The 10,805-nt window shown below is 38.1% G+C and overlaps 2 protein-coding genes across 4 annotated transcripts; both read left to right on the top strand.

Annotated features, from left to right (window-relative positions):
* Positions 1-1,691: 1,691 nt before the first annotated feature.
* On the top strand, positions 1,692-5,140 carry LOC108474177 (plant-specific TFIIB-related protein 1). 3 transcript variants are annotated; one of them, XM_053022052.1, is made up of 3 exons: positions 1,692-2,516; positions 3,528-3,656; positions 4,046-5,140. In XM_053022052.1, exons 1-3 carry the CDS (start codon positions 1,929-1,931, stop codon positions 4,883-4,885), a joined length of 1,557 nt encoding a protein of 518 aa, XP_052878012.1. In that variant the 5' UTR covers positions 1,692-1,928; the 3' UTR covers positions 4,886-5,140. The 3 variants fall into 3 exon arrangements, with proteins under 3 accessions (XP_052878012.1, XP_017631587.1, XP_017631588.1); XM_017776098.2 differs by having other exon boundaries at positions 3,498-3,656; XM_017776099.2 differs by lacking the exon at positions 3,528-3,656.
* Positions 5,141-5,510: 370 nt separating this feature from the next.
* Positions 5,511-9,057, top strand: LOC108473779 (acidic leucine-rich nuclear phosphoprotein 32-related protein-like). Its single transcript, XM_017775530.2, has 2 exons — positions 5,511-7,185; positions 8,550-9,057. Exons 1-2 carry the CDS (start codon positions 6,079-6,081, stop codon positions 8,826-8,828), a joined length of 1,386 nt encoding a protein of 461 aa, XP_017631019.1. The 5' UTR covers positions 5,511-6,078; the 3' UTR covers positions 8,829-9,057.
* Positions 9,058-10,805: the final 1,748 nt, after the last annotated feature.

The raw sequence follows: 10,805 nt of genomic DNA, 5'->3' as shown, positions 1-10,805 counted from the left end.
TGGACAGTAGCTCCGGAGTTGAGCCACCAATTACAGAACTTATCAGTCATGGCTATATTGGGTTTAGTAATCATACCAATCTCCAAACTTTCGATCCCTTCCGTAACCATGGCCATTAAGTCCATGTTTTCCACCATATTGGCTTTGGAAGTTGTAACATCTTGCTTCTTTTTGAAAATTTTGCAATCCTTAATATAATGTCCTTTCTTAATATAATTATAACAATTGCGAGATTTTTTTTCTTGTCTTGCACGTCCTTGGTCTCAGATGTGGCCTTTTCTCTTACCATTTCGAGAGTTCTTAAACTCGCTCACATGGTTCACTTTAGAACTTTGGGGAAGATACATCGCATCACGCTTCCAAGTTTCCTCTTCAATACGCAAATGCCTAAGTATTTTCTCCATAGTGAAGTCTTCTACCATATGCAAAAGTTTCTTCCAATAATTTTTCCAAGACGAGGGCAACTTCGAGATGATAGCCTTGACTTGTAACAATTCCAGAATAACAACTTTTAAGTCACGAAACCTACTTACAAGGACTTGTAATTCATGGACTTGATCCATGATCGAGATAATATCGAGCATTTTGAATTCGAAATACTTCATCATTAAAAATTTATCAGTACCTTGTCGCTCGGTGTTGTATTTCTCTTTAAGAGCTTTCCATATTTCCACCGGGGATTGCATCGACATATAGAGATCATATAATCGATCAGACAAGTTGTTGAGGATGTGTCATTGACATGTGAATTGTGTTCTTTGCGCTTCTTCTTGAGTTCAAACACTTTCGCAATTTCCTCGGAGTTTGCATTGGGGGCGAGATCCTCCACGGGTTGTAGGTTTGGATCCAGAATGTACACTACATTTAAGACAGTAAAAATGAACAACATCTTGTCCTTCTAACGATTGAAGTTTGAACCATCAAACCGGTCAAGTTTTACAAACTCTTGGTTCATCACTTTGAATGCGATGTTAGCCTCCATCGCCATCTATAATTAGTTATATTTGATTCTTGGATAATTTGAGTGGAAACGATAGAACCGGAGACATATATAGAAATAAAAAGTAGTCTTCGAGGCACAGATGACGCTTTCTAAAGAGAACTATTTGTCCCCACACAAAGTTGCTAAAGGGTTAAGACAAAAGTCCTCTCAAGATACAACGAAGTTTTGATTTTCCTTTGATTAGCAAAATTAAGGAATTCCTTAACTCTCACTCTAGTTTCTGAAAATAGGATTGATTGTAATTGTCATTTGTGAGCACCATAGACCATCTATTTAGATGCACTCAAAGGATACTATTTTGAAGAATCATAACCCTTCATGTTGGACATACTTCTTAAAAGAAATATGTCCAATGAAAATGCATCCATTGAATAATAAATTATCACTTTCAAAATGTATCTATTGAATGATAATTATCACTTTTCAAAATTGAGTAAGTGCTCATCAAAAATTAAATTTACGATCTATAATTTCCAACACTTAAATCTTGCTTTGCTTTCCCTCAAGTGGTAGATGACTATTACAAGAGTAGTTTGCTTTGTGTAATATGGCTTGCCTTTATATCAAGTGTGCATACCCTATTTTTGGTTATAATCTCAATGTATTTAAGATAATCATATCCCTTCCTTTATATAGATATTACAATCAATGATATTATCTTAAAAAAAGTATTTTACACAAAAGAAATATATTAATATTTTGCTTTTAAGTGGTTGGTTGAGTACATAATGTAATCATAACTATACTTCTCAGGAGGAAAAAGGCAAATTTCAAATTAAAATTCAATTGCTACAAAAGAGTTGAATTATTTCGTTAAGGAAAAAGAAAAAGAAAAAGAGAAAATAGTTGAATTCTTTGTTAGTTAAGTAAATCCACACCCCCTTTCTTTCTCGCGGTAGTAAGAAAGAGTAAATAACAATCACCGATGAAGTGTCCGTATTGCTCGGCGGCGCAAGGTCGGTGCGCCACCACGACAACCGGCCGGTCCATAACGGAGTGCACATCTTGCGGACGTGTCGTCGAAGAGCGCCAATTCCAAAACCACCACCTCTTTCACGTGCGTGCCCAAGATACCCCTCTCTGCCTCGTCACCTCCGACATCCCTGCTCCAGCTTCCGCTTACCAAATCCACGAAGACGACCCCTTTGAGCCCACGGGATTTATTACGGCCTTTGCCACATGGTCCCTCGAACCCAACCCACTCTTCCTCCGCTCCTCTCTCTCCTTTTCGGGCCACCTGGCGGAGCTCGAGCGGATTCTAGAACTCTCTTCGTCTTCAGCCCCTTCGGCAACTTCGTCTTCGACGGTTGTGGTGGATAATTTGAGAGCGTATATGCAGATTCTTGACGTGGCGTCGATTTTGGGGTTGGATTGTGATATATCGGATCACGCGTTTCAGTTGTTTAGGGATTGTTGTTCGGCTACCTGTTTGAGGAACCGGAGTGTTGAGGCGCTGGCTACTGCTGCTCTTGTTCAGGCCATTAGGGAAGCTCAAGAGCCTCGAACCCTCCAGGTAATTTTACACATCTGAGTGGGTTTTAAAGTTGACTTGTTTATGCTAAAGTAGTTCAGTGTTAAGGCGGATTTAGTTGAACGTTACATTACTAGGAATCAAGTTAATCTGATACCACAGCTGAGAATTGTGCCTGTTTGCGGTTTTAAGACCCCTTGATAAATTTGTGAAGCTTAATGTATGTGTATCTGTACATATGCTACGCTGGATTTTGTAACATAGCTATTCGTTTATCCTGTAGATAATTTGGTTTGTTCCAAGTGTTTGCATATTTTGTTGATTACTTGTGGAGTGAGAATTGAGAAAGAAATGAGTGACAATCTGCATATTAGGTTCTCAACTTCTGCTTGTAGAGTTTGAGATATGCATCTTGTGGTCTTTTCCTTTAGTATACACGGGACCTAAATCTTATCGCTGGTTACCTTTCTTATAAAGTTTTGTACCTGTAAATCTTGTGACCTTATTTTAAGCTACTGCTAAAGTTTGTTAGATATCATTCTTCAGAGTAATGCGAGATTTCAGTTGGCCAAGAGGTCGTTGCCTGGTCGCTCTTATGAATAAATGAGAGTTTGATTGGTATGGAAATGAAAAGTTTAAGTTGGGAGTTGAGTGGAGAGGAGAACTGCGCAAGCCTTAAGGTAAATCAAGAGAATGATTACTGCGTATGGGTGAAAATTTATGAGGATTTGAGTTGATGGAGAATAACATAAAATAGAAACCTAGAGTTCTGACGTGTAGAATTCCTTAGAATAAGATTTTTAAAATCTTGGAACTAATTGCTTATAGTTTTGTTTTCAATGTTGTTTTAGTACTTTGACCCTTGAAATGGAAAAGTGGTCAAAGTAAAGAGTGAGCACTTGACTGTTAACAGAGATGATTTTGCTTGGGTAGACCGTATCCAATGACATGAAATCACTATTGCATGTGGTACTCCCCACCCCACCTTTTTCTTTTATCTCTATTGCTTTTGTAAAATGACAGGAAATCTCTATTGCTGCCAATGTACCCCAGAAAGAGATTGGCAAGTACATCAAGATCCTGGGAGAAGCTTTACAATTAAGTCAACCTATCAATAGTAATTCTATATCAGTTCATATGCCCAGATTTTGCACTCTCCTTCAGCTCAATAAATCCGCGCAGGTACCTTTCGGTTCAAGAGTCGCAGCTTGGACCTGTAGTTGATGAAGTTGAATTGTAGCTGAATTGTAGCTATTGCCAATATAACCCTTTGCAGATAAATGTTAAAAGAAATTAAAAATTGTTTAAAATTGGATAGGACTTGTGAGAAATCATCTTGCAATGGATACAAGTTGTCAGGAAAGTTTTACTAAGATTATAAATTTATTCACTGTATAATTCATCAGTATCTGTATGTGGTGGCTTAAACATTATGTATGAATAAATCAAGTTGTGATGCCTATGGATTCTTTTAGAAACGGTACTTGATTTATGTGTTTCCATAAGATCCTTCTATTATAATCTGATTTCCGGTGAAGAAGGATATGATGAAGTATTCCTCATGTCTTCAGGAGCTGGCAACTCATATCGGAGAAGTTGTGATCAACAAATGCTTTTGCACTCGCCGAAATCCGATTAGTATATCTGCAGCTGCTATATATCTGGCATGCCAATTAGAAGACAAACGGAAGACGCAGGCTGAGATATGTAAGGTGACAGGTCTCACAGAAGTCACCCTCCGAAAAGTCTACAAGGAGCTATTAGAGAATTGGGATGATCTACTTCCGTCTAATTATACTCCAGCTGTCCCTCCCGAGAAAGCATTTCCTACAACTACAATTGCCACAGGCCGATCTTCAGTGCCTAGAGTTGATTCAATTGATCTGAGTTCTACAGCAGACCGAGATAAGCAGCAAGACTCAAAGCCAATTAAGCCTAATGACGTGTCAGAAGCCGGCCTTCAAGCTAGAGGCAAAGATGATGCAGAAAACAATGGAAATTCTTCTGGAACCCATGCTGCTATGTTGAACCGGCCACCACATTTCAGGCAGCCCTGGCTTCAGTTTGGGGCTCCCGGTGTTAGGACGGTAGGAGATAAAAACCAGACTACCATTGGAGGAGACATTAGAGAAGCACAACCAAGCTGTCCAGAGTCGGAACATAAAGTAGATATGCCAAAGACAGATACCAAGGGTGCTAGTAGTTCCCTAAGGCCCAGCCAATTCTCAAGCTCTCCTGCTTCAAATGTGAGTACCATCACTTGGCCATTTCGTTCGCCAGCCTCATCAGGGCCTTCGCCAAACATGCCTATTGTGCATCCTCCAAAGTTGCCACCAGGTTTTGCTGAGCTTAAAGGATCCGGGACTCAAAATGGAAGTAAAGTTACCAATCCGAGTGGAGATTCCAAATGATAATTTAGAACTGGTCCTGGCTTGAATTGTTGTCGAACATCATAATTAATAACGATACATTTATTCCTGTTTTATACACCTGCTTATACTTTCACTAGTTTTGCAGGATTAAAAATAACAGTCGTAATGTCACATTGCGATAGTTGTTTCATGGTTTACATCGATATTCAGTGTGGACAGTGATAGCATCATTTGTGCTTTCAGCGATGAGCGCCACGCTTCAGGGTTGCAATTTAAAATCTCCTTGGTGGCAAAGCTAAGAATTTATTCCCATTGCTGTGGTGTAGTGTTGTTATTTTACTACTGTCATTGTCATGGAAATTCTGAGTTTGGGCCATAGGAAGCTGGGCCTGCTAATTACAACGCCCGATGGCAGTTCCGTAATTTCCTCCAACTTAATAGGCATTCTCCTAATATTCCCGATATTTACAATCAAAATGACGTGTCAAACCTGCGCTCCAGTTCATTATCTCTCATCTGTCTACATCCTTCTCGAGAACAAACACACCAACCTGAAATTTCTACCGTTCATTTTATCCACGTCAACGATCCGTGTCTTCCTCAATCCATTGGTTCACCTTCGTCCAATAATTCACAAAACCACCTCCCCCGCTAAAACAAAACCGCAGCCACGAACCACGAGCCGTCTAGTTCCCCCCCCCCCACCCCCTCCGGTCCCACCTTCTCTGCTCGAGGTTTATCCCGACTCGTCCACTCTTATAACCAATAAAAAGAGAAAAGTGAGAGAGAGAGAGGGAGGAAAAAAAAAAGAAAAAAAAGAAAAAGGAGAGGAAATTGTTATGGTTCTTTTTATTTATTTAATCTCTGTGTTTGAGTTTTTATTCTCAAGTTTGGAACTTGAAAGAACAAATCCCGTACATCTGGTAAAAATAAAAATATTTAGGGTTTAAAGCCATCCGAAATAGATTAAAACAGAACAACCTCTCCTCGATCTTCAAAATCTAGGGTTAGGGTTTCGTTTAAGTTTTACTCAAAATTTGTAGTTTCCTCCATTTGAATTTCTTGTACTATTATTAACTTTCCTCTTTTCTGGAATGACACTCCATAATCTCGTCCCTTTCGAACCATCCTTTTGAACCATTTCACTTTAGAAATATAAGAAACAAGCTTTATATCTGGTATTTTGTTGATATAAATAGGGGCTATATGAGATAAAAACGGTGTGGAATTTGATGGATGAGATCTGGGAGAGAGCGGTGGAGACAGCGTTAGACGGGCAAGCGGACCACGCGGCGGTTAGAACCTTGACACTTGACGGTGCGGTGAAGTGTGTTCAAGGTCGCCTCCCGCCGCCGAGCCTTTTGGAAAAATTTGAGAATCTTCTACACCTTTCAATTGCCAATATCGGTGTTTCATCTCTAGAACAGTTTCCTCGTCTTCGAAATCTCCAGAAATTAATCCTTTCAGACAATAGAATAGCCGGTGGCCTAGAATTCCTCGTTGAAGCTGGTCTTGACTCGCTCCGGGACCTTGACTTGTCTAATAACCGGATTCAATATATAGAGGCTCTTGCCCCTCTTGCCCAGCTTAAGCTTGTTTCCCTCGATCTATATGAGTGCCCGGTTACCAGGGTCAAGGATTATCGATCTAGGGTTTTTGGGTTGATTAAATCGTTGAAATATTTAGATAAAATGGACGCCGAGGAAAATGAAAGGCCAGAATCGGATGATGAGGAGGAAGAGGAAGATGAAGAGGATGAGGATGAGGATGATGAAGATGATCCTGGGAGTGGGGAGGTTGATGGTGATGATAGGCAGTACAGAATGAATAACGGGCATAGTGAAGGAGGTGAAGGGATTGTTGATGTTGATGAGGATGAAGAGAGTGATGCAGATGAAGAAGAGACAGACACGGGTGGAAGGGTAAATGGGTTAGGCCATGAGGCCAATGGGTTTCGGATTGAGGAAGTAGGGAGAGCAGAAGATGAAGATGATGATGGTCATCATGAGAATGATTCAGGTGAGGAAGTTGATGATGAGGAGGAAGAAGATGTGGTGGAAGTTCATGATATTGAGGATAGTGATGATGATGAGGAAGATGGGGTAGAGGATGATGATGAGGAGGAGGATGAGGATGAAGAGGAGGAAGAGGTAGATAATGATGAAGGTGATTTTCCTGAGCCAGAGAGTACGGGGCATTTGATGAGCACGGAAGGGGAGATTGATGGGCATGAACATGGGGAAGATGGGGATGATAATGATCATGGTGAGACTGGTGAGGAAGAGTTAGGTGTTGAAGAGGATGGGGAATATGAAGATGAAGAAGAGGGTGAAGAGGAGGTGAGGTTTCATATTGCTTGCAATACTTACTACCAGTCATACTTCTATTGTTTACACTATTTGATTAACTTTAGGTTCTTTTCTTTTTCCTGCTTATTGCGTTGTTTTCTCATATAACTTGAGTTAATTGTTTGATTTAAGTGGCTTTTTTAGATTTTTCCCAAGTAAATATCTGGCTTGCTGCTATGTCTTGAATGCTGTTATTTTGTTATTCACTTTCTCACATACACTTGTCCCATGTGCTAATGTTTGCTTTCAAACATTAGGAAAAAAAATGCTGCGCTTCTGTCACACTGTTATACAAGTGTTTCACATTATAAGTTTATGGTCTTTGTTCACGGTTCTAGCCTTTTATAAATGTTGATATTTCTTTTTCCCTTACAAATTATCCACGTGGATTCTTCCCTTGTTGAAAAGCCGTTGTGCACTTACAGTTTGTATGGTTCTCATATTTCTTGTGAGTCTTTGTATGGTGAGGACAGTTTGGTAATTACCTTAATGTATTCTGGTTTTGGAATTTTAATTGGGATGATACTTAGGTAACTTTTTTTGTTTCTTCATGTCTTTAAAAGTTGTAGCTTATTACCTCATCCTCGAACTATTGACTTTTGTTGCCATATATGCTCTTTGTTGATGATGATGAATTGTAGTTGTCTTTGAAGTCAGTTTTAATCTCTTGTTGACCAAGTTCTTTGTCATGAGAATATCTGTTACTTGTTCTGTCTAATCAATGACCCTACCAGACTAAATTTCTAGGTTCTGTCTGAATATTTTTCTTTGGTTAGATACAATGTTTTTTGTTAATTTTGTCTTTGGCTCTATGATAATATTGGTTTAGCTCACTAAGCAGTTAATAAACAAAATCTCTGTCAACTTTGTTGGCAAACTTTATGTTCTATGGATTGTAGCTAAAGTACAGTTGTAAAGCTGATAAGCCACTTCCTAGTGCCATGACTGCCTTTTTTTAATGAAGTTTCTATATTAGGTTTCTATTTATAGTATTCTGAGTGGGTTATTGGTGATTTTGGAAATTTTAGTTGATAATCTCATGTTTCTCAGAACTTATTTGGCTTTTCTAATCTTGCATAGTACTTTTTTGGAGTAGCTTTTGGTTGTGGAATTGGTGTAAGAACTTGTTATTTATACGTAGTACTTGATTGTTTGTGGATTAGCCTTTGGAGCCATGATATTTTGTGTTGTGCTACTGTTATTTTTAATATCTGCCTGTTTGTTTAGTTTGACTGATTGCAGTGTTATCTTAGCTTTGGTATCTGGTATTATCTTTTATTTTTCCTAATGAACTTCACCTTTTTTTGGTGGATTTTGATGTTTTTAAAATTAATGTTGGTTGACTGGAATAACAGGATGAAGACTATGGTGAAGGCTACCTGGTTCAACCAGTGGCCCAAGCTGAAGAACATGATGCTGAAGGTAGTGACATGGACCCAGGGAATGATGATGATGATGATGATGATGATGATGATGATGATGATGATGATGATGATGATGATGTAGAAGAGGAGGAAGAAGTTGAAGATGATGAGGAAGTGCCATCGACTTCACAGCTTAAGAGAAAGAGAAGCGATGATGCAGGGAAAGATAAGGAGGAAGATGATGTGAAGTTTTCGAAGAAGCATGGTTAGGGGGGGTTAGATATATATTGTTAAAATCCTAGACTAGAATGGTTGATTGATAGAGTGTGGTAGATGATGCTGCTGGCAGTGTTATTGAACGAACAGAATGTTTAGGGTGAAAGGAATTGTGTACTTGATGGATGGGCTTAGTTCAAAAAGTCGTTAGAGCGTTTCCCTTTCTCTTTAATATATCCGTTACTTATTTGTTAATTCAAATGGCAGTTATGAAGTGTTTTAACCGCCCTTTTCCAGTTCTCAGGAGGTTGGTCGGGGAATGGATTGGAGGGAAAACCAACCTTTGATAAAAAAAAAAGAAAAAAAGAAAAAGCTTTGTTTAAAAAAAAAAAAGGGGGATTTTGTAATAAGTTACAAAATGTTGTACTTTTTGTAGATAGTATTCGTTTGTTATCGTTCACTTCGGCTCGGCTCCAAGCGGGAAGGATTTCAGGCCAATTAGATAACACACGCTAAGCTGCCATGGGTGGAATCCATATATCTAAATTTTATTTTTATTTCATGAGCTGTAGATGATAGCAGAAGAATCACATTAGCGACTGACAAATTGTTTTATGTAAATGAAATCAACGGTTTTGATTTATTATTCTTTTTGGACGCTGTAAAGTTTGTTGATAAAATTAGATCCATGTTGCAAAATGGACGGTGTATTTGTAATTTGGACAATTTAGGAGGAGTGGCCTAGTTTGTGAGTTATTTCTGTAGTCGGAAGAGCCCAATGTCTTGGGGCCTTTTGCTAGTAGAACAGGAGTGTCTTTTTATTCCCTCGGGTTTTTCACTATGCTTCCTCTTGCCATTATCTTCGCATCCATGGTTTCCCGCATTCATTGGAATTCGGATAATTGTTAAATGCACATTGGTCCATGCTTACGGCTTAATATCACTGTGTTTGAAATTTTGGTTGGTTTAATATTTTTAATGTATAAATATTTAAAATATGTTTGATAATTATTTTAGTTTTTATTTAATATGTAATTTTAAAAATTAAATGTTAAATAGGACAAATAAAATAGGTAATTAATTGTTGCTCAATATTAAAAATATTAAGTTGATTTTATTTTATTAAAAATTTTAAAATTATTTTTAAATATTAGATATTTAAAATGATCATATTTAACTTTTATCTAAAACTATTTAAAATAATATACAATGTTAGATATTCAAATTTACTATATTTAACCTATAAATAGGTGATCATATATGCTTGCTTTTCATAGAAAATGAAAACTATGAGCGTGTTATATTTTTCTCATAACCCTACATAGCTAATAACCTCTAGAATACAATATCTACTTGTATAGTAATGGTTGCCAACTTAATGAGATCTAAAAGAGCATGTTTCTCGAGAATCAACAATATTGTAATATTCTCTTATGGCTTGGCTTATCAGGAATATGAATTTGAATGTGCTTGATGAGAATCAATCCTTAATTGAGGGACATCGGTTTCTATCTCACAAGCCAATTTGGGAGGGTTACTTTCATTTTGACCTTCATATCTATTTTGATTGAACAATGGAGAACAGAGACCCATACATTCCATCCCCTATGCAGTGAAGCGACAATAATGTTAGATGATGTATCACTGTTGACGGGGCTTCTAGTGGATGGACGTTTTGTAATGAAAGCTCTGAATTTAATCTACAAGGGGTCTTTGCTAGAGTGTTCAAAATAGGTATTGACCTTTTGTTGGCTTTCAATCGTTATCAAGTGAAGAAGGACCAATTGAGGAAGCACTTTGAGATTCTCCCAAGGAACCCGACACTTGATGATCTTGATTGCCATGCTCGAGCATACAGTTTACACATAATCGAAGGTGTGTTGATGCTAGAAGAAGTCTGGTAACTTAGTTAATGACATATACCTCATTTTTCTTTATAATTTTCAAACGATAGCTTGCCTATACAGGGAATTATACAAGGGCGATAGAATGGGGAATTAGGACTTGGATGCTTGCCTTTTGATTTTACAA

Source organism: Gossypium arboreum, chromosome 11 (assembly GCF_025698485.1).
Source record: "Gossypium arboreum isolate Shixiya-1 chromosome 11, ASM2569848v2, whole genome shotgun sequence".
Taxonomy (NCBI): domain Eukaryota; kingdom Viridiplantae; phylum Streptophyta; class Magnoliopsida; order Malvales; family Malvaceae; genus Gossypium; species Gossypium arboreum.
The sequence above is the reverse complement of the archived record's forward strand: the minus strand, read 5'-3'. Positions and strand labels throughout refer to the sequence as shown.